Source organism: Pseudorasbora parva, chromosome 1, assembly GCF_024679245.1.
Source record: "Pseudorasbora parva isolate DD20220531a chromosome 1, ASM2467924v1, whole genome shotgun sequence".
Lineage (NCBI taxonomy): Eukaryota > Metazoa > Chordata > Actinopteri > Cypriniformes > Gobionidae > Pseudorasbora > Pseudorasbora parva.
In genome coordinates, this window is record NC_090172.1 from 35,220,400 (window position 1) to 35,248,255 (window position 27,856).

Here is a 27,856-nt window from a genome sequence, read left to right on the forward strand (position 1 = left end):
CTGTTCATCATATAAAGCAATAGTGTCTCTTCAGAAAATTTTGGACTAAACCTCTCAATTCGGATTAGATTTACAACTTCTTTTCGAGGTTTCAAAGTGGTTGATTAGACTTTCAATGGAAGGACAGAAATTGCTAAGATTTCATTCAAAATATCTTCATTTGTGTTTCATGAACGAAAGTCTAACAGGTTTAAAATTCCATGAGGGTAAGTAAATCACAGCATTTTGACCCATAATAATAATTTGACCCCAGCATCATAACCCTTTAACTGGATTAGAAGGGGAAAATCATGCTATTTTTTCTTCTTCTTCCCAGAATTACAGATAAATAATATTGTTCTAAATTCCTCTAATATTTATAATATGGTAAAGTTTACAACATTAAAATATTTACAGCAAACATATGGTAATATCTACATAATCATGCTTCACATTGATTTATGGCACATTACTATGCAACATCATATAATGAGACGCAATGAGCTCAAGACTCCTATCCGGACCACACTATGGACCACCCTCCCAGACAGCATCCCTGTCCATTAAAGCCACACTGATTTATGCTCTCTCCTCTCCAAACCTCCCCTTCTGTTGTTTTATGAGCAAGGCAGCAGACGGGGAGGACAAGAGAGAGGCAACCCTCACTATGAACTTATTCTGTCGCGTCTTCTGAGGCAATTCTCTAAGATGTTTTAAAGAGGTTTGGAGACAGTAGAGAGGGAAGGGGTACGACCCTTATCAAACCCCCTACTGCCGAGGAATACAGTAAAAACAGCTTCAGATTTACAGTGTCATTGTAAAACCTCCAGCCAAATAAAATGTGCTGGATGGGGTTTATTATGGCAGATGCTGACAGGGAGCTGACTTTTTCATCTTCTATCACTATCAACCACACACAAACTATACAGAACCGGGCAAGAGAATCTAGTGTGGCGGGAGGATTGCACACGAGTAGAAGAGAGCGAAAGATCAGGAAGGAGAGATCAAAAAAGAGAAAGAAAGGGTCAGACAGAATGACTGGTTGGGGTGGAGAAATAAATCACTTCTGTCCAGGATTTCAATCCCAGCTGTGGTAGCAGTGAACCATAAACAAGGAGTGAAGGAATAGAAAATAAAAGTGGTTTGAATTCCACTAAGAAGGTAAAAGAAGAGAAAGAGGTAACGCTTTTTTCCCCATATAATAAAAGCAAATAGTGATCACAGTAAATAGTGAGCAATATTTTCAGTGAATAACAGCTTATATTTTAGACTGTTCCCTACATGCAGTCAGAATTCATGCAGACCATGTTAACAATATTTCTGTGGTGCTTTTGGAGCTGTACAGCCCCTGATCCTCATTGTATGGAAGACATCAATTCAGACAGTCTGCTCAACATCTGATTTGATGTTCCATAAAATGTTGAAACAACACGAGGTTCTCTTTAATAGTGTAGAGAGTATTTTAGAAAAAAAGTCACCAGAAAACTCTGTCTTTAGTAACACGCTCCTGTAGCAGAGTCCATTTGTGACCCAGATCGGTGGAGATATACAGCTGAAAAACAGAGCAAGAAAAATAAATCACAAGTTATAACATCGATTTTTTTAGGCTGGATTAGATTAAAGCACACTTTGCAAATTCTCAGGATCACGATAATCAGATGAGCGATTTGTTGTATGCGGTATATAACGATTAGATTGTGGGAAACTGTCCATATATAGCAATTAAAATCACAAACGGTGAGTGTTTGTGTGTGTCCATTTGTTTCCAATTGATCATCTCTATAATGAGATTATATTGATCACCACTTGCATGGAAAATACACACCAAACTGCACCTCATCAACACAAACAGACAAACACACATTCACAGCCAAAATAGCCAACATGCCATGTGCTTTTTCATTGTCTTTTCAGTTTAATCTCAGTGATGATAAATGCAGCATGTTGCAAGAAGTGTCTAGGGGTTTTAGCAATTCATCAAACGCACATAAACACACACAAACACAGAGTTCTTGCCTTGTTGCTCATCCAGCCGTTAACAATGTAAACATGCTCTTTAGCGAGAGACAACCATGGCCTGAAGGCCAAACAGTGCTGCTCATAACTCTAATAATGAGGATGCCAATATGCTGGAGAGCAGAAAGCATTACCATAAGCAAAGCTGGGTGAGAAATGTGTTGTGAACAGTTGGTCATGTCAACCAGCTGAGACTTAAATCATTAATACTGAAACAGCCACAACGACTAATTCAGGCAGTCGAGTCTGACAAGAAAAGCTACAAACATGCAGCTGGAATTAAGACATAATACTAGGATCTTCTGAGGGACCGGTTTGAAGCTGCCAAAAAACACTGACTTTGGTTGGCTCTGTTAATCCGTGTTGGCCAGCCCAACACTTTCATGACTGACCTTTGCTTCCTTGCTGTAGGCCAAAAGTTTGTCTTCCTCCGATGGATGGAAGAGTAGTGTATCTACGGTGAAGGAGACAGGCTGTCGTTGAAAGGATGCTCCCTCATCTGTGCTGATGAAGAGCATCTGATCACGTTCATTGATGCTGGAGCTCACTAAGATCACCTATAAGAAAAACACAGTCTTTAGTGACTACATGTCGAGATAGATGTATGTTGGCTATTTACATATATTAGACAGTGAATAGGCCTTTAGTCACTTCTTAAAGTGCATGTTCCTTTATATATTTTGCTTTACATATATAGGACAATACATGCTACAAATAAAATAAATAAATAACAAGACATAAATACACAATAGAAGTCGATCTCTCAGTCAGAAAAACTAGCCTAGCTAGCATTTAAAATGATTGCTACGCCCCTGAATGACCCAGAGTTGTGTGAATTCATCAAACAGCAGGAACTTTTTTGTAAGCTGTAGTTCCTTTAACCACCTTTGAATGGAGCTGTTGTTCAACCAACTGAGCAGTGAAGCGGCTCTAACAGGAGGCAAGTTCACTACCTGCTAGTACCAGTACAAAAAAACAAGCTGGAATCCTCATGAGGATTGCCAAACAGAGAGACCCTCAAAGGGATCTCTGTGAAACAAGTTATCCATCCCGAAACAAAGACTCTGGGGGAAAAAAGGAAAGACTCTCCTCTCTGTAAAACTTCCCGCTTAAAGCAATAACTCGCAGAGTTTAGCACAGAGTGTCCTTTGTGGTCTGTGGATAAAAGCCATCAAACAACATCCTGCGCCTGTCCCAGAGGAGTACGGCGAGCTGGCAGGGCTGGAAGAGGCTACATAGGACGGTACAATAACGTGGGGCAGAATGTGGTGGTCTGCAATGATGTCTGACTGACACTTTGCAAGGAGGTTTTTGTCAAAACTACAGCCTTTAGACAAACTACTATATAGTTATATAGTGTCATTTATAATTAAGCACTGTATGTCTGTTTATGATTGAATGAAATACACTGTAGACAGCTTAGAGGATTTACATGATAGAACAATCATTCCGCTTGTCTCAACATTCCTCTGAAAGAGCTATGTTCAGATGCTACCAACGAAACCATGTGACTGTATTGACCTAATTACTCATGCTAATTTACAGCAGTAATATTCATCACGTGACAAAGCTCTGAACGAGTCGCTAATTCAAGTATCCGCTGAGTCTTTTCGTGCAGTGGAACTTTGTAAACAGAACAGCCAGCGGAAGGGACAAACGTGTGTGTGTACATGTGTGTGCAACTGCTTTTACTCAATGCAGCTCAACTAATTTTGCTTTCCACCCAATTTCATATGCAAATTGGCAGTTTTGATATCCAGTCTGTGCTGAGTGGGAAAATGAGAAGCACAGAGAGATGAAGAGGGGGAGAGAGTGAGAGAGTTATGTTCTGTGCACCTGAGCTCAGCCACAGAAACAAAAGACAGACTTGAAGAAAACTGACTGCGGCAATAGCCAATTTTCAAAACTCAACCACACAAAGCCGAGGGAAGATTTGTGGAGAACTGTTTAAAAGCTGAAAGCTTTTTCTGAAACAACCAAGACTTTGCATTCCAGCTTAGCTGTCCCTAATGCACCTTTCAGAGAGAGAAACAGATACGGTTCTCCTAGAAGAGATGGGGTCAAATGTCAGTGGCACAGATTAAAGGCAAATCACAATTCTGTCAACATTTAATCTATCTCAAGTTCTTCTAAACAGAAATGTGTATCATTCTTTTAAACCAGCAAACCTGGTTCATAACATTGTTTAAAAAAATTATTAATTCACAAATCTACCCAATGTTCAAATTGCTTTCCAGTCTAAGTGGTTTTAAGTTAACAGCTCACTGTAATACATATTAATACATATTAACATAAAGGGATAATTCACCCAAAATTGAAATGTCATAATTTACTCCCTCTCATGTGGTTTTATCTTATTTTAAAGAATGTTGGTAACCAAACTGTTTTGGTGACCTTTTACTTCCACCATTTGCCTGTGACTGTCAGCTGATCAAGTCTACCTACAGGGTTACAATGTCTATTACAGCATACATATATAAGCTCCTTCCATACTATCAGCAGCTATCATGTTTTTCCAGAGCTCATTTTCCCTCCTCCATTCCCAGCTCCTCCTCTCTTTCTGTCAGGATCTGGTATGATGATTCCCCTTGAATCAGTCTAAATTCCAGAATTATTTTGTACATTAAAGCGGCAGTCCGTAACTTTTTTGTTTAAAAATGATCCAAAATAACTTTTTGACCAAGTACACAAGCCAGTATTCAAAACGGCTCGGGTTATGTATATAACCCTTGTTCCCTGAGAGGGAACGAGCACTGCGTCGGAACGACGATTTGGGGATACTCCCTTAGCATGAACGCGTCTGAAGTATGAATGAAACTAGTCCAATCCTTATTGGTCCTACGTCATGACGTAGATGTGACGGCATACCCGGAAGCTATAAAGGGGAGCCCGGCGCATAGTAGCGTCAATTATCGCGATGAAGCATAATGCTCTCAGGCGATACGCGGTGTGGCGACGAGACGCAGTGCTCGTTCCCTCTCAGGGAACAAGGGTTATATACATAACCCGAGCCGTTCCCTATATCGAGGGAACTTCGCACTGCGTCGGAACGGCGATTTGGGGAGCGAGTACCCACTAGGCCACACCAAGGATACGCCTGCCCTATTGTGAGCTGGAGACCAGGCACAATCAGGACTGGAGTACCCTGCCGCCGGGGGTCGCAGGGAGGTGTAGGCTGTAAAACCTTATAAATGTGTGCTGAGTAGCCCAGCCAGCCGCTTCACAGATGTCCTGCATTGGGACTCCGGACAGAAGGGCCACCGACGAGGCCATGCCTCTAGTCGAGTGGGCTCTCAAGGCAATAGGTGAAGGCAGATTGCGCACCTGATATGCCAAGGCTATTGCCTGCACAATCCAATTACTGATAGTAGGGGTTGACGCAGGCAGCCCTTTCTTGGGTGAGCCAAAACACACTAAAAGTTGGTCTGATTTCCTCCACTGAGCTGACCTTTCCAGATAGATCCTTAGGGCCCGAACTGGACACAAAAGGAATAATCTCCCTTCTTCCGCCGTCACATGGGGCGGAGGATGAAAAGCCTGAAGAACCAAAGATCTGACCGTACTGGATGGAACCTTCGGCACATACCCTGGCCTAGGGTGTAGTACGGCCTTTACTCCTCCCGGGGCAAACTCCAAGCAGGTTGGCGTGATGGCCAAAGCTTGAAGATCTCCCACTCTCCTGAGAGAGGTAATAGCTAGGAGGAACGCCACTTTAAGATTCTTAGGTTCTGCTGTCTCCAGTGGTTCGAAGGGGGCCTCAGCCAGGCCTTCGAGAACCACTGCCAGATCCCAGGTTGGAACTCTGGTGCGCACTACAGGTCTTAACCTACGCGCCCCACGAAGGAAGCGTACAACCAACTGATGCCTACCCAAAGGCCCATCACCTAACGGAGCGTGGAAAGCTCCAATAGCTGCCACATACACCTTAAGTGTGGACGGGGTAAGCCCTGCAGAGAAACGATTTTGGAGGAACTCCAGTACTGAAGCCACTGGGCAGTTAACTGGGTCCACCTCACGTTCTCTACACCAAGTGACGAAAACATTCCACTTGAGGCTGTACAATCTCCTAGTAGACGGGGCCCTAGAGCTAAGTAAGGTCTCTATAACGTCTGCCGGCAGGCCCTCCTCTCGGAACCTGGCCCCCTCAGGGGCCAGACCCAGAGGTTCCAGATTTCGGGGCGGGGGTGAAATATTGTGCCCCCCGCCTGTGATAGGAGGTCCCTCCTCAGAGGGACCTGCCACGGGTGATCCGCCAGCAGCGCTATTATGTCCGAGAACCATACCCGAGTTGGCCAACAAGGAGCTACCAGAAGGAGACTGACTCCCTGTTGCCGAACCCTCTCCAGGACCCCTGGGAGCAGAGCGACGGGGGGGAAATGCATACAGACGCCGCCTCGGCCACGTCTGTACCATGGCGTCCAACCCCAACGGGGCTGGGTGCGTGAGGGAGAACCACAGTGGAAAGTGGGACGTCTCTCGAGACGCAAACAGATCCACTTCCACTGGGCCGAACCTCCTGACAATCGCCTCCACCACCTCTGGGTGGAGCCGCCATTCCCCGGGCCTCAGCCCTTGCCTCGATAGTATATCTGCCCCCTGATTCTGTATCCCCGGGATATACATTGCCCTGAGGGATAACAGTCTGTCTTGTGACCAGCGAAGAATGAGATGCGCCAGTTTGCATAGCGGGCGCGACCTCAACCCCCCCTGGTGGTTCATATATGCCACGACAGCCGTATTGTCTGTACGGACTAGAACGTGGTACCCGCGAAGCTCTGGGAGGAAACTCCTGAGAGCCCTGTAAACCGCCATCATTTCCAGGCAGTTTATGTGCCAGGTCGAATGATGGTCCTCCCATAAACCCCTCGCAAAGCGGCCTTCCATGACCGCGCCCCAACCAGTTAGGGAAGCATCTGTTGAAACGGTTTTCCGGCAACATGATGCTCCCAGGACTGGCCCTTGGGACAGAAACCAAGCTTTCTTCCATATACCTAGAGCCCGAAGGCATTTGCGCGTGACTCTGATCATACGGAATGGGTTCCCTCTGGGGGAAAACCCCTTGGTTTTCAGCCACCACTGTAGAGCTCTCATATGTAGCAGGCCGAACGGAATAATGTTGGACGCTGCCGCTAGATGCCCTAACACTATCTGAAAGTGTTTCACAGTGATACTCTGGCCTAGCTTTATTCTTGAGACTACCGCCAGGATGGTCTTGATTCGTGCGGGGGAGAGTTGCGCCCGCATCGAAACCGAATCCCATACTACCCCCAGAAAGGTCGTTTTCTGGGCTGGCGCCAACACGCTCTTTTTTGTGTTGAGCCTCAACCCCAAGCGTTGGATATGTGCTAGAACTACATCTCGATGTTGAACTGCCATCTCGGACGACTGGGCCAGTATAAGCCAGTCGTCGATGTAATTCAGTACCCGGATGCCCTGAAGTCTCAATGGAGCCAGAGCTGCATCCATACATTTGGTAAACGTGCGAGGGGAAAGAGCTAGACCGAAGGGAAGCACTCGATATTGGTACGCTTCGCCCCCGAAAGCGAACCTCAGAAACTTCCTGTGGCATGGAAGGATGGAGACATGAAAATAGGCATCTTTTAAATCTATCGTGACGAACCAGTCCTTGGGCTGGATCTGACTCACGATTGTGGGAATGGTTAACATCTTGAACCTGAATCTCCTCAGAGACCGGTTCAGATACCTCAGATCTAAAATCGGCCGAAGCCCTCCATCCTTTTTTGGAACTATAAAGTACCGGCTGTAGAACCCGGCCTCCCTCTCCGACGGCGGGACCCACTCTATGGCCCCCTTTGCCAGCAAGGATTTCACTTCTTGTTCCATTACCCGAACCCGCTCTGGCACCACTGCAGTCCATGTCACCCCATTGAACTTTGGCGGGGGGTGATCGAACTGCAGTCTGTACCCTATCTCTACAGTACGCAGGACCCATGTGGATATATTCGGAAGGCATTTCCATGCGCCGAAATAATCTACTAAGGGAATCAGCCTCTCGAGGCTGGTCTCGGGTGTTATTTGAGTCTCGTTTCCTGTCCCCTGAAGCGGATGCCCGGCAGGGGACGAAATACGATTTTCGATATTTGGACACTCGTCCCGCCCAGTCGCAGGTCTTACTCGAGGCGACTGGATCGAAACGTGCCCTAGGAAAAACGATGTGGCCCGAAGCGTCTGTGACGGCGGGATTACCACATAGTTTTCCCTTCGAGAGCGTCGCGCGAGAGACAACCTCGGTTGTTCCCGCGCGAGGGGGACCGCTCTCTGAAGCCCTACCACAGCTAGGACTTCTTCCCAGCAGCCTTCTTAGCGAGAAGGACGTTCCTTAGATCGCCCTTCTGCACGGAAGCCTGCTGGTGAGAGCGCCGCCTCTGTTGCCAAGCTCCCGGAGGAGGGGCTCTAGAAGCGACGCTCTCTTTCTGCACCTGACGGTGCGAGGAGCTGGCTGACGGCTGCGACTGCCCACTAGTGGCAGCCTTTGCTGGTTTTGGCCGACGAGGGAGAAACTGTCGGAAGGCTGCTGACTGTTTTCTCGCCTCCTGAAACCTGTCGACGACCGAATTAACGGCGTCGCCGAACAGGCCAGAAGGCGAGATCGGGGAGTCTAGGAGAAAAGTCTTATCTTTCTCCTTCATCCCCGACAGATTTAGCCACAGGTGTCTCTCCACTGTCACCATAGAGGCCATGGAGCGGCCGATGGCACGGGCCGTCTCCTTGGTGACGCGGAGAGACAGATCAGCAGCCTTCCTAAGCTCTAATACATCCTCCGGGGAGGGACCTTCTCCCTCGTCAAGCTCTTTTAATAGGTCGGCCTGGTACGCCTGCAATATCGATAGCGTGTGCAGAGCGCTACCAGCCCGACCCGCCGCCATATATGCCCTGCCCACCAACGCTGATGTGTCCCTGCATGGCTTGGTGGGCAGTACCGGGGCTTTTAGGGACGATGCCGATTCGGGTGACAGATAGCTCGCGAGAGCATCTTCCACCCGCGGCATCGTCCCGTAGCCTGCCTCGCGCGCACCCAAGACATTAGCATAATCTAATACTGGGGGGTTGGATATGCGCGCGGAGTATGGTCTATTCCAGGACCTACACAACTCGTTGTGCAGGTCCGGAAAGAACGGCAAGCCCCGGCGAGGCGACTGAGCCCGGCGCGAGAGAAACCGGTCGTCCAGCCTACTGGATGGCTGGACTTCCTGCCTCTCTTGTGGCCAATCGATATTTAACTTGGCCACGGCACGAGTCAGTACCTCAATAAGCTCCTCTTGGGCGGGTGGGTGCGGTGGTGACATGTATGCGGCCCCACCCGCCTCGATGTTGATATCTTCCGGATCCTCGGATCCAGAGAGAATCAACATCTGATTCTCCACCCCGGGGGAAGAAGCCGCTTCGCGGGCTTCCACACGAGGTGGGAGAATCTCTGAACTATCAGAGGAAGATTGAGAAAGTGCCTCGGCAGTCTCAATCTCCGCTGATACGTCCAGCTGCGAGCCCCATGATCTGCGACGCCGCGCCGCCTCAGCGGACGCAGGCCCAGAACCACGGGGCTCGCGTGGTTGGCCGGCCTCGTCAAAGACCGCCAACCGAGACCTCAGCACCCTGAGCGTCAGCAGCTCGCAGTGGCTGCAGGCGGCTCCCTCGAGAGCCGCCTGAGCATGCTGAACGCCCAGGCACTGTACACAAAGAGAGTGCGTGTCCGTTCCCGAGATGTAGCGGGGACACGGATGCACGCACCTCTTAAACTCAGAACTAGACATATTATCTTCGTTCTTAGGTCTCTTTTTTACTGAATATATATATATATTTATACGGGACAGACAACAATAAATAGACAGACAATGTTCAAACACACACAGAGCGTTATGCTGAAGAGCGATAACTGACGCTACTATGCGCCGGGCTCCCCTTTATAGCTTCCGGGTATGCCGTCACATCTACGTCATGACGTAGGACCAATAAGGATTGGACTAGTTTCATTCATACTTCAGACGCGTTCATGCTAAGGGAGTATCCCCAAATCGTCGTTCCGACGCAGTGCGAAGTTCCCTCGATATAGGGAACTATATCCTTACTTAGCCCCATTCATAACGGTAAGCTTGCAATAATGTTATAATTAGAGTGGAATGGTAGCCTAGAAATCTAGACGCACCCTAGCGGCAGCAAATCTAATCTGCCCGCGAGTGTCGTCTAGCAACTCTCAATACACTTCTGAGCTGTATTCCCTGAACTCTTGCCGGGCCAATCACATCGTGTATAGAGTTGGTGGGCGGGGCCATAATGACGACGGCCGAGTTGCGCTTGCGTGCTTCTAGTAAACACAGAAGCTTTCGAATCAGCTTTGACCGCAACTCTGGAAGACTTGGAGTTAAGCTTTTCTCTGAGAAAAGAACAAAGAACGGCACTGAAGTCATTCTTAAAAAGGGAAGATGTGTTCGGAGTTTAGTCGACCGGATACGGCGAATGTTTAATCTATCAACAAGCTCTGTTTCACCTTCGTTGCTCTGGTTAGTTGTAGCGCTATCCTATCGCGTGCAGAGGGAGTTTAAAAGACAACCGTTTATCCTGCCCCTCGGATTGAGCCCTGTCAATGGTGAGTTTCCAGACCAAACATCTTGATGTGGGTCTGGCTTGTCAGGCTAGTGGGATGGTGGATTTCATCAGGAAATTCAAGCATGTCTTTGCGTTAATACAGCATGTCTGTATAAAGAAAGAGTCTGGCTAGTAGGCTATTGCATGTGAGGAGCGGGTCGCATATTCTTCTGCGGATCATTTATAGTCTTTGCTCACAGAAGCTGGTGTAAAACGTATTATTTTGATGGTGGATTGTAATCCAGAAAGGCCCAAATTACATCATCGATGACAACTGGAGATTCACCCATAGTCAAAAGAATAGACTGTACAGAATCTACAGGTAACACTAATAAACACTAAATACACATAGTCACGCAATGTTAATGCTTTTAACAGTTTGAAAACAAAGTATAACAAGAATAATAATTTGCATTATATGAGCGATTGGTAAATTTAATCACCAATGGTAGCGCAGTTTATTGTATTGTTTTGTTCCCAAAAGTGGCAGACATGTTACTTGTTCAGATTACATTTTACAGTGAAAATTCTAAATTAGGTTAAACTCCAAGACAAAATCTGTTATTCTGAAGTACAGTATACACATGGGTGCAGTGAATAAATGACAGCCGCACATACTACTCAAAACATTAGATTACGATGCACAACTCGTACAGATAATAACTGCAATTGCAGGTTTCAAACAAAGATGGCGACACAGAGGCAAACTTACAGACTGCAGCTTTAAATACTATCTCTTTCTCTCCACATGTGGAATATGGAAATATTCTCCCACACACATCAAACACTTTGAATAGACATTAAGCATCTATTATGTTTAGGTGATAGCGTGAAAGTGCAGAGGCCAGTGAAGAGACTCCCTTTTCAAGGGGGACAAAGGCAATGTGTGTTTGTCTGTGCTTGTGTGTGAGCGTGCGTGATCTTTCCACTGACCCTTCTCTAAATCCAGGTCTCACACAGGTAATTTGTGAGGAGCATGCTTGAGGTGAAAGCACTGTTATTAAGTCCCTCCTTGCTGTCATAATGGCTTTGCTCAGACTAAAGAACAGCCCACACATCAAACACCTACACCAGGGACGAGGACCCATGAAAACACTGAAGACAAAAGGAAAAGGGCATAACAATGCTTGCACTATGAGCATGATCACAGCTTTGTGCTTGAGGCTATGTAACATTGGTTTTGTTCTTGTTGGGGTTTTTTTTTAGGGGGGGGGGGCAGTTTTTAGTTACAATTATGCAGTTCCAGTTATACAGTTCTTGGCTCTCCAATCATGACATAAAAAAGGTATAATCTTGTACACCTTGAGTGTTGGCAGAAGAATCATAAAAACCCTCACAGCCTGACAGTTAAACTGAAGTGATGTTAATATGTAGCATCGTATGGGTGATCAATGGATCAATTTTCTTACACCATGTCCTATCCAGGCATAATGTAACATGTTTCCAGCAACAATCCCTTTCCTGAAGAAGAGATGACACACAATCTCAGTCAATCAGAAGATATTTAAAATTTAATAGGACGTTTCATAAAGATACAATCTAACATCGATTCTCTTAGTCATCGATACGATATTTAACTCTAAACCTACTTCAAAACACAATACAATTACAATTTGATTAGATTCAATGGCCATCGGTGTATCAATATTACAATATTATGTGCTCATTCTCACCAGTTATATTTGTATTAACAAATTACAAAATTGCAACTAAAATATCAGATTGCACATGAGATCATAAGTCATATGATGATAGCTCATCACGTAATAAGCAATGACAATGGAATGAAAGACCCACAAATGAAATTTAGGCCATGATTTACTCACCCTCAAGTCCTCCTGGTGTGAATGAAATCCTTCTTTCAGAAGAATAATATATTAAAGTATATTAAATACTTCAGAGTTATATCTAAAAAGCCCTGGCTAATCCAAGCATTATAATGGCAGTAAATTGTTGTCTCGTTTATAAAGTCCATAAAAGTGAATTTTATATATATTCATCATATAACTGTTCCATACGGCTCTGGGGGATTAATAAAGCCCTTCTGAAGCGAAGGCTGTCTAACTCTTAGTTTCTGAGGGATCGATATTTGAAAGAAAAGTAGGTCTTGGAAAGCACTTCCTGAAAAAAGTGTCTCATCCTAAAGTGTTTTTATATCAAGATAATTAATCATATTTTAGCTGTGGGAACAGTTTGCTGATATGATGATCAATAAGTATTGATATAGCATTCAGTCTCTTAGGTGGTAAGCAATACATCATATTGGTTTACTATGGACAATCCTATTGAACTGAATTTACCTATTTTACTCTTAATAAAATCTGAAAAATAAAGTCATGTTTAAATGTGACACAACAACAACCTCTTTAAAATAAATGTTTAACTACTGTTGTAGATGTGTTTTTTGCTGAATACCCCTGGAAGCGCTGGGTATTCTGTTGATTTCAATGAGAAACCTTTGGCGTCATACAGACGTGTTGGGCATGGTTATCAGCATTATGAAACCATACAGTCAAGTTTTGGGTTATATACTGGGTTATGATTTTGCCATTATGACATGGACTGTGATTCTAAATTAAATCAGTCTGCATAATTTGTCATTAATCACATCAGTATCATTTGAATGAGAAGTTACTGAGTGGAGTGTGTGCGTTCACAGAGCGGCGACCTAAATGTTTTAATTTAGACGCATCAATTTTGCGTCTAAAATGGAAACTCCTACAAAATCATATGCAATAAGTTCAGCCACAAAAATAGCTGTGCCCACTACTTTTCCGAGTTATTTTTTGACTGTGAGTCTTTAGTAAATCCTGTCCGTATTTTTTTAAGGACTAACGAAAGTTTGGACTGGTGCAAGCCGTTAGTAAATCTGGACCTTAGAGTCAACATTCAGATCAATCATTTCAAGCTCATTAATAAGAAAGAAGAAAGAACCTATTACACTGGATAATTCAATGATCCCCCCTTTAAACCCACAATACTCAAAACAAATACTCTATTTCATGATAACGTGAACATTTAACAATTTTTTTTTTTTTTTACTATTCATTTTTTTCTTCCACGTCATGTGCAGTGTTCTACAGTTATTGGTCATTGAAAGTATAATTAAATTAGATTAGAAATATACTGCTAAGTTCTGTGCACCGAACCTGCAACTTTAAAACTTTAAATTAAAACAAGTAGTGATGAGCAATCACATATGACCCAATGTACCTTTGTCTATCAAATAACAGTAGGAAGGACCCAATGTGAACATTTCTCCATGTGTAACAGTCTGTTTGGGTCAAAACGGCACAGATTCTCCACAGGGAAAGCTTAATCTCCTTCCCCGTCTCTGCAGGGACTCTCTGATTTTGACTCCAGCAAGATCTGAGTGAGTAATCGCAGCCTAGCACTTTAAACGTGCCATCTGGGCTTTTGTCTCTGTTATGATAAAAAACGTTACAACCGCTTTGACGGACAGATTTTAAAACAGCAGTTCATTTAAAAGCTGCGGCTCTAAGCAGTCACAGTTTAAACGTAATTTAAAGGGTTGGCGCTTCAATTTTAAATTAATTTTAGTATAATTTTCCACATACAACTTAAATAAATACAAGAATAAATGTACCAATTGTAAGAGCCTAATGGAAATTTGTGTAATATATATATTTTTAAGTGTTTCTTAAAGCCTCAAATAAAAATCAAAAAGTAATTTCAAGTCCATTGTTAAGGATGGGAGTTGTAAGAAATGTAATTATCTGGTTATGATTCCTGTTACGAGTCCTACTCCATACACACCGAGAGCTCAGTTAGAGATATGTAGGTAGAGATTATGACGTTGCCCTTTAGCAGACAATTTTCATCGTCAGCTACACTAATTACAGCAACAGTACTCCTGTAGCACCAGGGGGCTAAGAGTCGTTTGCTCAAGGGCACAACTATAAAAGAACAGGGCTACTTGATGGCAAAAGGTCAACCCTTCATGAGACTAGCCCTCTGTGACCGTTTACCTACTATCAAAACTACTGCTAGGAGTTAAGTGAACATAAAACATGGCAATGAATGAGGTCTAGTTAACCTCATCCAGCACAACACATTATTCATCATGAAATGTTTTACACCTTTTTCTGTGCTGCGCTGATCTCGGAGGCATTAAGCAAATAGTTTAAGACCAGACTCTGTGTGTCTTGGCTGAGAAGCACACTGGTTAATATTTTTGGACGGGGCTGTGCATGCTCAAACCTTTCAGCATGTCTGATTGATTGTCGTAAATTCAGGACTTTTCTCCTCTGAAGGATTGTGGGGATTAAAAAGCAAACACAAACTTTGCCAGTAATGTTCCTAGCACTCACCGTGGGTGAAATCAAAAGGCTGCACATACACAGGTTACACATCTGAATAGCTGCACTTGTAATGTCATCATCTATTAAGGATTGTGCTGCATGAGTAACCGTCATTTCAATTTGTTTGTTTGACACGGACGTTTAAAAAGGGGAAAGTGGCGTTGGATACAAATGCTTTATTCAGTATCAAAGGACAAGATATGCATCCACATAATGATAAAATGGCTGCTGTTATTCGACTCTGATGATTCATGGATAAATGTGGCAGTTATTTTGAAGGCCACAGACTTGTGTAGTCATGGTCAATTTGAATTCTGATGGCTGCACATAGGGATAACACGAGAGAAAGAGAGAGAGAGGAGAGCGAGAGGAGAGAGAGAGAGAGAGAGAGAGAGAGAGAGAGAGAGAGAGAGAGAGAGAGGAGAGAGAGAGAGAGAGAGAGAGAGAGAGAGAGAGAGAGAGAGAGAGAGAGAGAGAGAGAGAGAGAGAGAGAGAGAGAGAGAGAGAGAGAGAGAGAGAGAGAGAGAGAGAGAGAGAGAGAGAGAGAGAGAGAGAGAGAGAGAGAGAGACAGAAATGCTTTTCAATTTCATTCAGCTTTTATTGAACCATCATGTTAAACCTGAGAATGGCAAGATTATTTTTGCTGTATTATTTTCCACTTCCAGACAGGACAATGATGAAAACAGAGATGTTGAAGAGACATATATTTACTAGGGGTGGGCAGAGAATAGAGGCAGAAGGCAAGAGAAAATGGGTCTGTTTCCTCAAGTTGTATTATGTGAGCCGGAACAATGACATAACAGATTCATTCATTCTGTGTCATAAGGAGAGGATGTGTAAAAAGTCAGCAAATGTGTACTCAAAACTGTACAATTAAACTGAATTTCTTTAATAGGACTTTCCCTTTCTTGACTCTGTCTTTTACAAATAATTTAAATAAAAAAATGAAACATGTTTTAATTTTGCTCCATGAAATATATGCTTTTTTTCGTGTCCTGACTGGACCGATGCTAACATCTTATTATTAACATTACTACTACTAATAAAAATGAGCAAATACCACTGCGCCTGCGCTGTATCATTACTTTTTCGCACATTTTTGGTTCTCATTTTAAGCAGGAGGGTGAGTAATGACAAGAAGTTTGAGAGTAGAGTTCAGAATGATTCCCCCCGAGAGGAGGAAGCGGCTTCTGTGTTGGACCACGGGCAGAATAACGGTCTCAAGACACATACTCAAAACAGGCGATGCGAGAGTTAAAACTAATGTGAATGATGTTAACCACACATGATTTGCAGTTAGAGCGTGTAAAAGGCAACAGAGACCCTCCTTTTGACACAAAAAGTTCATCCCATTTCCTCTGAAAGCTGATCTAGTGTCAAAGGCCAGGTTACCCTGGTTACCGTGTGGTCTCCGTGGAGACAGCTGTCCTCAGGCACTCTTCATCAGTCAAGTGAGTGGGAGACAATCCAATTCAAACATTCTTGCTCATTTTGAAAGAGAGGAATAGGTGGAATAATTACCTATTGTGTCAATAATGGGGAATTTAGCTCACGACGAAGCACGACGAAACATCATTTGTCAAACTCTCTCTCCTCTTATTCATTCTCACTTGTCTGTGTGTGTGGAGGGAATATGGTAAATGTTCTTGTATTTTTACAGATGTAAATGGATTACCGAATGTTTATAGAAACAAGTGGGTAGAGGAACTTTTGCAAGTGCCTGGAAGAGGTGACCGAGAGGATGAGAGAAGCAGAGTAAGACAGAAAGAATCCTAGGAGAGAGGTATTTTTCAACACGGGACATTAGAATATGTGCTGTTTGTGAGGCAAGTCGGTTATGAAGAGTTGAATACCAAAGTGACCATAGTGCACAATAGGAGTGACCCACTGAAAAGAAAACATTTATGATTTATAATTTTTTGTTTTTTGACTATTTAGTAAAATACAGCCTTTTCTCTAAAATGAAGTAACTCTCTGAGTAAATTAACTGATTAATTTAAGTCTTGGGCCTTTAATATAAAACTTAAATCTCACTAAGCATTTTCTTTATTAAAACATATGAAAATAGTGGAACAAAGAAACAGATGTACAAATACATAAGAGAAAAAAAAGTCAAGTTACTCAGATAATTTAGTAAAGAATGCTTGTCTTCATTATTCCTGATATTTCTTTGTGTCAAATACTGAAGCATTTGTCCTCATTCACATTAAATGGATTGTTCAGCCAAAAAATGTTGCTCCAACCGCAGAACATAAGAAAGGATATTCTGAAGATATTCTGTGTTGGTAACCAAAAGGTTTTGGAGACCATTGGACAAAAAATAAAAATAAAATTCCAAATTTCTTCTTTTTTTATTCTGTAGAAAAATGAAAATCATCCAGGTTTGGAATGACATGAGTGTGAGTAAATGATGACAGAATTTCCATTTTCGGATGAATTTTAATCCCTTTAAGAATCACACTGTATTGTGCCATGATCATTTACAACAAGACAATGGTTTGACAAGTCACACAGCTCATGACATGATGAAAATAGCCACTATAGGGTGATGGCTTCTGTCAATAGCCGTCATAAAATGCGACAGTAAAAACACCTATTACCCAGCACACCGTGAGCAGATGACTGAGCAAGACTGAAGCAGTTTATGGTCTATTTGACTGAGAAAGATCGGTATATAAAAAGTGCCCCTGAGGACACAACATAACAGCATTACTCGAACACTAAGTGCTAAACCACTAGCAGTAATGTAATATGCAATTGGTTTGGCTTCCACTGGAAAAATCAAAATGGAAACCGAGATAAAAATTTGCATGCAGCAAACATTTCATTTCTGTTAATGTTGGTGCATGTCATTTTTGGTTTGCTTCACTAACGAATATTATGCAGTGAACCACAACACAATGTAGATATTACAGAAGAGATCAGGGAATCAATCCGTCAAGGTGATGGTGCTGAGGTCGTGAGTGAAGCTACTGTATGTTTGTGTCATCTCATTTGAAGTGGTCTGCACTCTGTACAGACTATCAATTACACGTTTGTTTAACTCCATCAACAGGCTCCTCTCTGAAGCTGATTTCATGTTGATCACTGCCGAAAAATAGCTTCGTCTCCATAAAACTCCACTTTCTCAATCTGCTCATGCTGCACATCAGCTGTCATAGCCCTTCAATGCAAACCAGAAAATATCATACAAGTTTATGCTTCATTTATTCAGATGATTAATTAGGCTGACAGGAGCCTAAAGGCCTGGGCGACCAGATGTCCCGGTTTACTCAGGACAGTCCGGGTTTCATGAGGTGTGTCTCAGTGTCTATACAATTCACTAAAAAATGTAAATATGTCAGCTGTTTGGCTTAAACTTAGCTTCTTCTATGTCCTTCAAACTTCGATGCTTCCTGTGAGTGAAAGTAGTTGCAATTTTGCATGGATTTCCAGGTATTTTCTAGAATGTCCTTCAGCAAATCCGCTTGCAATTTACATGATGCCATAACGTATAAGACCCTTACCGCTTCCCCTCCATGTCCATTCTAACATTCCTTGTTTACATGTGAAATTATTCTGCTCAAGTCTTTTACTTTTTTGACCATGTTTTGCCTGGAAAAAAAAATGATGAGGCTGGGTAACAAGTCTTGGACTGCTGATCATTTTTCAGATTAGATTCAAGGTAATGCTGATAGTTAAATCTTAATGTGAATAATGAGATGTTTGTTTTGCATATTTTATAAAAAAGCTAGTATCAGCATTTTTAAATCTCTCTCTCTCTCTCTCTCTCTCTCTCTCTCTCTCTCTCTCTCTCTCTCTCTCTCTCTCTCACAGGCGTTTGTATTTCTGTCATGGTGCGGACTTCTGTCGTGTTTCATACTGAGCTATATGATTTATCAACCCTCACATAAACATTATGCATTTTTTATAGTTTTTCATTAATACATTATTTTGCTTACCAAAATAATCAGATGTTGTTAAGCATGTCACACTAAGTGTTAAAATGCTGACAATTTTGTCCTACGCTGAAAGAAATAATTTATGATTGCAGAAATTTGACAGCTAAAGTGTGGCCAAAATCATGCAGTGTGCACTGTGCTTAAGCTGGAAAAATGCCCAAATAAAAATGCATTTTTTCACACAAACGCATACACGAGGCTACCGATGTGGGAATGAGTTAAGAATAACAACTTGTTATTTGCCATCAGTGATTTTCCACCATGCTTTTCCTATCAGGCTCTCTTTCACATGCTCTCTTTGTATCTATCTCTTGCTTTTACTCTTCTTCATTTCTCTGCTCTTTTCCTCCACAGCACCAGCAACCCACTGTGAAAATGACAGTACTTGGAGGGGCAGCAGCAGGGGGTGCACATGAAAATGAACACACACACACACACACACACACACACACACACACACACACACACACACACAAACACACACACACACACACACACACACACACACACACACACACACACACACACACACACACACACACACACACACACGCACACACACACGCACACACACACACACACACACACACACACACACACACACACACACACACACTTGCATTTTCCTATAAGTATGATGCTTGTCTTTCCACGTTTCAGTGTGATTACTGTTCTGATTTCCGCTTTGACTCTCCCATTGAGAAAATGAGAACGGGCTATTAAGAGATCAGTAAGATGAGCTCAGAATAGCTCAGGGGTATAGGGGAAGGGTCCTCACAGTAAAGTGTGTGTGCGCGCGTTTTAACATGCACAAAAAACAACAACAAAGAAATGCACACTCAATGGAAGGCAGGAATTCTGAAGCCACAATAATAGTAGATATCGTTGGATTATATACAACGTTGTTTGAGGTCAATCATAAGTCAGTCATGTCATGTTCAGTGAGTGTGTTTGAATGATGCACTTTCTTTTTCTCTCTCCTGCCAGCCAGTCCTGAAAAGCAGCCCACTGGAGGCCCAGTGTTTTCTGCTCTTTTTTTGTCATCATAATTGCCTCATTCATTCTTTGTTCATTATTGATTTCCAGAATAGTACAGGGCTGCATTGCCAGAGACCATATTGTGCAATACTACTGGGAAAAATCCTGATTGTGCCACAAAAAAACTGAGGGAGGACAAAACGTACCAGTCTCAAGCAGAGCGAAATGCACAGCACACATAGTACACAAACTTGCATGTATAAACTTGAATATGTACTACACACACAAAAATACATTTAAGGTCCCGTTCTTCACGTGTTTTCGAAGCTTTGATTATGTTTACAGTGTGCAATATAACATGAGTTCATGTTTCGCGTGTAAAAAACACAGTATTTTCACACAATTTTCTTATCTGTACACCGCTGTTTCCTCTGTCCTAAAAACGGCCTGATGATTTCCTTGTTCTATGAAGTTCCTCCTTCAGAAATACGTAACGAGTTCTGATTGGGCCAGCGCTTCTCGTGTTGTGATTGGACAGCAGCTTAGCGCACTTTGCCCGGAAAGGTCCCGCCTCTTACCATAGCGGGGAGATGCAAGCGCTGAATGCGCGCTCTTCTCCACGTGGGAAAGCAACAAGACCACGCCCCCTATTTTGCGTGTTCTTGTGGGCGCAGGGTTAGTCAACAAACGGTTCTAGTGACGTCATTCCTGAAGGAAGTGCAGGGGTGTAGTCCAAACCGACCGTTCGCTGTAGACTTTGAAAGGGAACTTCTGTTAAATAAAATATCTCGCTTGGCATTGTACTTTGAGCTTTATAATTTTACAGGTATTATTTATGCTCTAACAGCAACATTACACACTAACTAAAGTTTGAAAGATGGAATCGCGAAGAACAGGACCTTTAAAAACACCTTGTACAGCTAGCAGTAAGACAGAATTTGTTTTACAATGCAAATACTTAGACCAAATGTAAAACTAAAAGAAAAAGCAGCCTTCGCCTCCCTTCAAATTAAAGGGGATCTAATAGCCCCTTTTTACAAGATGTAATGTAAGTCTCAGGACTTTTCTGCAATATGCTGTTAATGTGACTCAAACAACAGAAGAAAATCACTAACTGCTCTTGACTGAATAACTTAAGTAGCTTTATTTAGAATGCATTTCTTACTTGAATGCTGCTGTTAAATGGCCTGTGCAACGTGACGTCACATTGCATATAAACTGAAAGTGGGTTGTTCTGAGACACTGCTTATGATTTTACCATTATAGGGTGGTTGTGTACACACACTGCTGACACACATTTATGTTCAAATTTTGCATAATAGTCCCCTTTAAGAAAAAAAACAACAACGACTATGAAGTAACAAAAGTTAAAGGTAGGGTAGGTAAGAATTGGTAAAAAAAATTTTTTTCCAAATTTGTTTAAACTTGTTTTTTATATCAATACATAATTAAAATGTAAGAACTCTGAAAAGGAAAGTATGGAAAAATTGAGTGTCTGTAGACCTCAAACGACTGTTTTAAAGACAGCTCATTATTTCCATTCACTCCACCTTTTCCCTTCTGCTCTTTCCAAAGCCACGCCCCCAAAACACATAAACACGCCTCACCGACCGGAAGACGTGTCAGAATCACATGTAATAAAAAATCTAACTTTATCAGTATGAATATAAAAAATAGGATGTCTTTTAGTACTCACTATCAAGCTAGAATACCGATACTGGTAAAGTTTAAAATATATTTTTGTTTGATTCGGTAACGAGCTAGTTATATTTATAAGGCAAAGCTAAAAATGGGTAGCATTGATAAAAACATCAGTAAACATAGGTAGCGAACATAAAAACAAACCAAAGGCGGAAATAAACGTGCAGGTAAAGTTCCCAGTGAACATGGTAAAAGAGTTCAGACAGAGGGTAGGAGCTAAAGCTAACTGAAAAAAAGTTCCTGGATGCGGTGTACTAGCTTTTACACATGCATTTTGTTATCTAAAGTTACATTTTGCAAAAATCAACACGACAGCGATCAACTTGAGATAAGCATATTGAGTATTTATCATCTCTACTAATGGCTCGCTAAGTGTATAACATGGTAACTTTATGCTAAGTAATGTTATGTTAGCTATATTAGGCAGCTACGCGTGCTAGTGCTAGTGATGCTTCATGAAAACATAAACCAAAAAAATGTATAATCAAAATGAAAGATTACCTGTCCAGCAGAAATACAGCCAGCAAGGAGTGCTTTTCAGCCCCTTGAGGTCCCTCAGTTCTCGGCATTGTTGGAAAGCCACGCCAATATTTACTCGCGTTTGATTTCTTTGTTTATCCAAAGACTTTTTGTGCATTGCCTTTTCTTTTACTGTCGGCCTTTTTTTTTTGTTGCATTTTTTGCCTTCGCTGACTGTAAAACCCTGCACTGTGAATTTCGAATGCTCTTTCTCTGCCATTATTTTGCAACAAACGGGTGCGTGCATGTGGGCAGATCCTGTAGCGAAAGCAGTGGTCGCTATGGTAGCGAGAGAGAGTGACAGTCGCCCAAGCCAATCACTTGTTTCGTCCCGGACGAAAATAATGAGCGGTGTTTATTGCAGATTAAAAAGTCTAGAGTCACTCGATTTTTATACACTCCTTTTCAGAGTACTTACATTTTAATTATGTATTGACATATAAAGAAAGTTTAAACAAATTTGGACAAAAGTGTTTTAGATCTTTCTTACCTACCCTACCTTTAACTCAAGTAACACTCCTTTCTTTTAGTCATCCCTCCTCCTTCATTTGACCCTGAACAGAACAGTCTCTCTCTCTCTCTCTCTCTCTCTCTCTCTCTCTCTCTCTCTCTCTCTCTCTCTCTCTCTCTCTCTCTCTCTCTCTCTCTCTCTCTCTCTCTCTCTCTCTCTCAGAGTAATGCTGCATTAATGCTTGCTGGTGTTGCACAAATGTTTTGCAGAATTAAATGTGGCTGAAAGTGCCAACATTGCTGTTTATCTGTAAATCTTCCTAATCCCTTGTCCTCACTGTTGCATGTAATCAATTGGAAAAAAAGGGGAGGGGAAATACAAAGGTTCATTTAAGGTTTACACAATTCTATTGACCTGGCACTCTTGATATTTGAACAAATTGACATTTTATTATTTTATTATCCTATTATTGTTTTATTTAATTTAATTTTGTTATTTTATTTTTGATATTTTTTTTACTTAATGCGCAGCATTTCTAAATTAGTAATGGATTCAGATGTTGTTCCTCAGCTTTGCACAGAAAAGTCCCACACTTTATCCACTGAGTTAATATTCATTGAGTTCATTAAACATTTTAGAAGTAATATTTTCCCATTCATTTCTTCCCTGTAGCTATTATGTGGCTACAAGTGTTGCAAATTAGCTTTAGTTATAAGCACCATGATACTTTCTTTGGATGGCTGCTGTCCCAGTTGTATCTGTCCTTATAATAAAATAAACACAGGTTGAAATTTTCTCAGCTAAAGGTCTGTATGCTTAAGTGAGCTAATGCTACTACCTCCCCGTTATAACAGGCTCTTAATCTTCCAAAGACATTAGCCATTATAAACATTGACCGAAGCCCAATGAGGCATCTAGGTGTTGTGATTTCAGTAATGTCCTTCAAGGCCTGTAGATCTTTAATGAGGTGAGAAGCTTGAGGGCTAGCAGACCAAACCTCTTAATAAATGGGTCAGACACAGTCAGCAAGTCCATTCATGTACATCGACACACTATACATATCATCCATTTTCTTTATCTCAAACAAACACACAAGAACTGGATTTATTGTTCACTGCAGTGAATGGAGATATTAAACAAACAATAATACACCTTATGATTGTGATTACCATTTGATTAATACACATCCCTCATATCCTTCATGCACACACACAGCAATCATCCTCTGTCAACATTCTCTGTCGCATCTATCACACATGGTCATAGTCTGGATTGTGACAGAATGCATTTGGTTTTCAGAGAAATATCACATCAGGAATAAGAGGATAAAAGGCAAAGTGAGAGACACGGAGCTGTGCTGCAGTGTGATACTGATATGTGTCAAGTATAACATAAGATTAACTGTCACCTCTATATGCACATGTAAGTGCATTTGTGTGTCTTAGTCGCTCGGCTATTATAGAAGAACTACCTTAACTGAAATATTTAGACTGTTATAGAGGTGATCTTTTAAAGCACCTCAGCACTCTCTTTAACACCATCTCCCGTTTTCACCTCCTGCCTTTTCTACAGTTGGCTAATGAATTTTAAATGAGCAGGTTAAAAAAAAACTGGTGAGAGGAAATAAAAGGGGAAAATGCAACTTTCATGTTCTCCTGAACTACTCGTAGCCTAAAATATACCTATGTGATCAACAGTTCTTCATAGTGAAAATGTACCACTGCTCATAAATGACCCAAAACAAGGGTCAAAGTAAGAACATCTAGAAGGAGTACAGAGGTATATTCACAGTCAAAGTTCTCTAATTTTAGCTGAATAACCTATCACAGATCACAATTTTTTTTAACCACATTCAAATGAATAACATTATAATAGAATCAACGATTGCACAGATAGTAAAATTATGCCTTTTAAAATGCAGATATAATCAGTGTTGTACAAGTAACGCAAGTTATTTCAAGTAACACGTACAGTAACATATAACTTTTAAATTTACAACAAAAAAACCTGTTACTTTTTCAAATGAGTATCACAAGTTACTTTGTTTTCCCATACTGACACATCTCCTATCACCATGAGAGAAATCGGTAGTCAGTGCAGACAGAGGTGTTGTGTGCTCTGTGTGAGCATGATGGTTATTGTTGCTTTAGACTGCAACAATTAAATATGTGAAATAACACAAATATAGGCTACTTTTATTAATCAATGTCTTTGCTACTGACCTTCAATGGTCCAGTTCAACCTAATAAGCCAAAATGACTTTATACATCACATCTGTTTCTTTTTTTTGCGAGTGTTGAACTTAGGCTTATGAACAGCCTAAGGCTTATTAATTTCACTTTTAGTGTGAAAGGGCATTTACAATTTTTTTAAGCATAAGCAAGCTCGGCCCAGGTGAGGAAAAAGTAATTCTAAAGTAACGTAACATTACTTTCCATAAAACGTCTTTTTTTTTCTAAGAAATCAATGTTTATCTGAAAATAGCCCAAATAGAAACGCATAATATTATGGTAGGACACACACAAAAAAATTCAGGACAAGTAAAACAGGGTCAAATGGGGAAAACAATCCTTATTGTTGAGCTCTGTTTAGTCATTTTTATTTGGAAAAGTGAATGTAAGATTCAGTGGAAGAGAGGAAATAAAATGAAAGAATAATTGGTGATGACTTGGCCTTTATAATGAGTTGTTTTTTGAGGTCAGCAGAGGCTGTCATGCAGTTTGAATAGGCTAATTAAGATGGTGACAGATGATTGATGAAACATATTTAAGCTCACTAAAACGGAGTAAAGTCGGGCACAGTGTAACACACCACTTTCATAACTATCAAAACTATGCAGCATTCAACTCAGTTCTTAGTGCTTCTCTGACTACAAATGAAACCACTTAATCTGGAAATGATGCAATGTTTTCCATGTTCAGGATTGACAGACTTACTCTCATGACAATATTTGCTCTCATTAAAGTCAAAACATGACTCGGTTCTCTAGAGGCTTGTTAAACTTTGATTGAGTCATGTTCACAACTTGTATGAAAGGAAGGTATGAGAAAGGAAGTTTTCAGAGAATGTTTTTCATGTGCTTCACAGAGTTCATATGGTTGGCTTGGATCTGGAGCTTCAACGGATTTGCGGAGAAAAATGAGACTTCATAATGCACATACAGCAACAGCATTTCTTTCTTTTTTCCCACCTTCTCTACACACGTAAAATAAACTATATCTACATACCCAGGGTTCTTTTTTAAAATTGTTATAGTTTTTGTCCCTTGATGATGATTTTTTACATTTTGTCAATATTTAACATGTAATTGGAATTATTTTTAGTCAATAAAATTGAATCTAAATCAGTTCAAAGTGCAAAAAAACACATTAAAATATTCAAACATTTTATACTGTTGTATGCAACAATGTATGGAAAAAAATGAACTAATTACTTCCATGTCAACAACTTGTCTTAATAAAGTTTTATTTTCAGACCACTATTGTGTATCTGACCATTTAATTTTTTATTTTATTTTTTAATTATCTTTACAACTGCTTTAATTATCCTTGTTTTAAATGTTTAATTCGTACACATGGTATTCTTTTCTTCTCCTGCATATGTTACCACTATTTTAATACATTTCTATGTAAAGCACTTTGAATTGCCATTGGGTATATGCAATGTGCTATACAAATAAACTTGCCTTGCCTTACTTACAAAAATATCGATTTACTACAATAATTAAAAGTGAAAGTTTACAGAAATAAGACTTGCAGAAATAAGATGTTGCAACCCAGAAACAACTGTGAAAATCCCAAACCATCAGTCTTCTCGCATAACAAACATGTCTAGCCATTTCTGGTGAGAGATTTGTTTCAAATAAATGAGTCTAGATAAGCACTCATCTCTGCTATTAATTTATCTTCTTAGTCTCTCAGCCCATCCCTCACGCACCTTCCAAATCCCAATCCCACTGCTCTCTTGCTTCCGCTGCTCTCTTTCTCATCTTCATTTTGTTCATCAGAGGCAAAAGCCACAGCTCTGTCTCTCTGTCTGTCTCTCTGTCTGTCTCTCTGTCTGTCTCTCTGTCTGTCTGTCTGTCTCTCTCTCTCTCTCTCTCTCTCTCTCTCTCTCTCTCTCTCTCTCTCTCTCTCTCTCTCTCTCTCTCTCTCTCTCTCTCTCTCTCTCTCTCTTACACACAAATACATGTTGAAATGCTGGTTTATGCGCCAGCGCGTAGCATTGTTATGGAAAACATCCACATAGTTGTGTCTAAGCACACGTGTGGTCTGTCTTATTTCGTCTGGTGGGGCGTCTCACACTGCATACTAATACTCTCTGTTATGCATATTTCCTACGTGTAGTTTGTTGGTCAGTAAGACAGCTGCATATGCATTATGCATGAGAGGCATGTTTTGCCAGACTAAAGCAGGTGCGGTGGTATTATGGTGTACAGCAGGAAGGAGACTATGGCATGTTATGACAGGTCACAGGGTGTCATTGTAGGGTGTACCTCGCTCAGGTACAGTGGAATAATGACAGTGTATAGCACAGTATGGGGTGCCGACAGTAATCTGATGTTACAAATATCAAAAACAACATGCTGATTAATTTGATTGCAGATGAATGTGCAAATTTGAGTAAGAGGGTCATGCACAAGTGATGTGTGTGTGTGTGTGTGTGTGTGTGTGTGTGTTATGGGGTTTATGAGGACACAAATTTGTATAACTACATGGGTATTACACTATAAATGTGGTTTATGAGGACATTTTAAATGTCCTCATATTTCAAATAACTTTAAAAACAAAACTAAATGATGTTTTTTTTTTTTTGAGAAAGTAAAAATGCAGAATGTTTCCTGTGATGGGTAGGTTTAGGGACAGGGGCAGTGTAAGGGGATAGAAAATACGGTTTGTAGAGTATAAAAACCATTACGCCTATGGAGAGTCCCTGTAAACCACATAGACCAACATGTGTGTGTGTGTGTGTGTACTGTATATCCAGTCCAATGTGAAATTAGTAATAATTCATCTTGCATGGCTCTTGATTCGTCTGGATTTGGAACGGTTGAAATATTGAACCGCTGTGAAGTGCGCTTGGGTGCATTTCATACTTTTGACTCTGGGCTGAGAAAAGATTTGTGGAAAAAGTACTGTACTGTAATTTGTTGATATTACTGACATTTCAAAATTCCTAAAACAACAACAACAAAACATTATTATAAAAACTTGCAACTCATGAGCTTTATATTTACTGCTCAGGAGCAAAGCCTATAAAGAGCCAGAACCAACTACTCTGCAGAAAGGTAAGCCTAAACCAGGACAAACTCTCATATCTCGTTTATGACATACTAATCTAGCTC

The 27,856-nt window shown here is 41.4% G+C and overlaps 1 protein-coding gene across 5 annotated transcripts in view; it reads right to left on the reverse strand.

The window, feature by feature from the left end:
* The window catches only part of sorcs2 (sortilin-related VPS10 domain containing receptor 2), a 244,308-nt gene that overhangs the window by 43,979 nt on the left and 172,473 nt on the right, over nucleotides 1-27,856 (reverse strand). For all 5 annotated transcript variants that reach the window (XM_067438786.1, XM_067438769.1, XM_067438779.1 and 2 more), the window contains exons 4-5: nucleotides 2,388-2,552; nucleotides 1,458-1,531 (exon numbers count right to left, since the gene is read on the reverse strand). In XM_067438786.1, coding sequence (XP_067294887.1) covers nucleotides 1,458-1,531; nucleotides 2,388-2,552 — 239 coding nt within the window. The remainder of the gene's footprint in view (nucleotides 1-1,457; nucleotides 1,532-2,387; nucleotides 2,553-27,856) is intronic.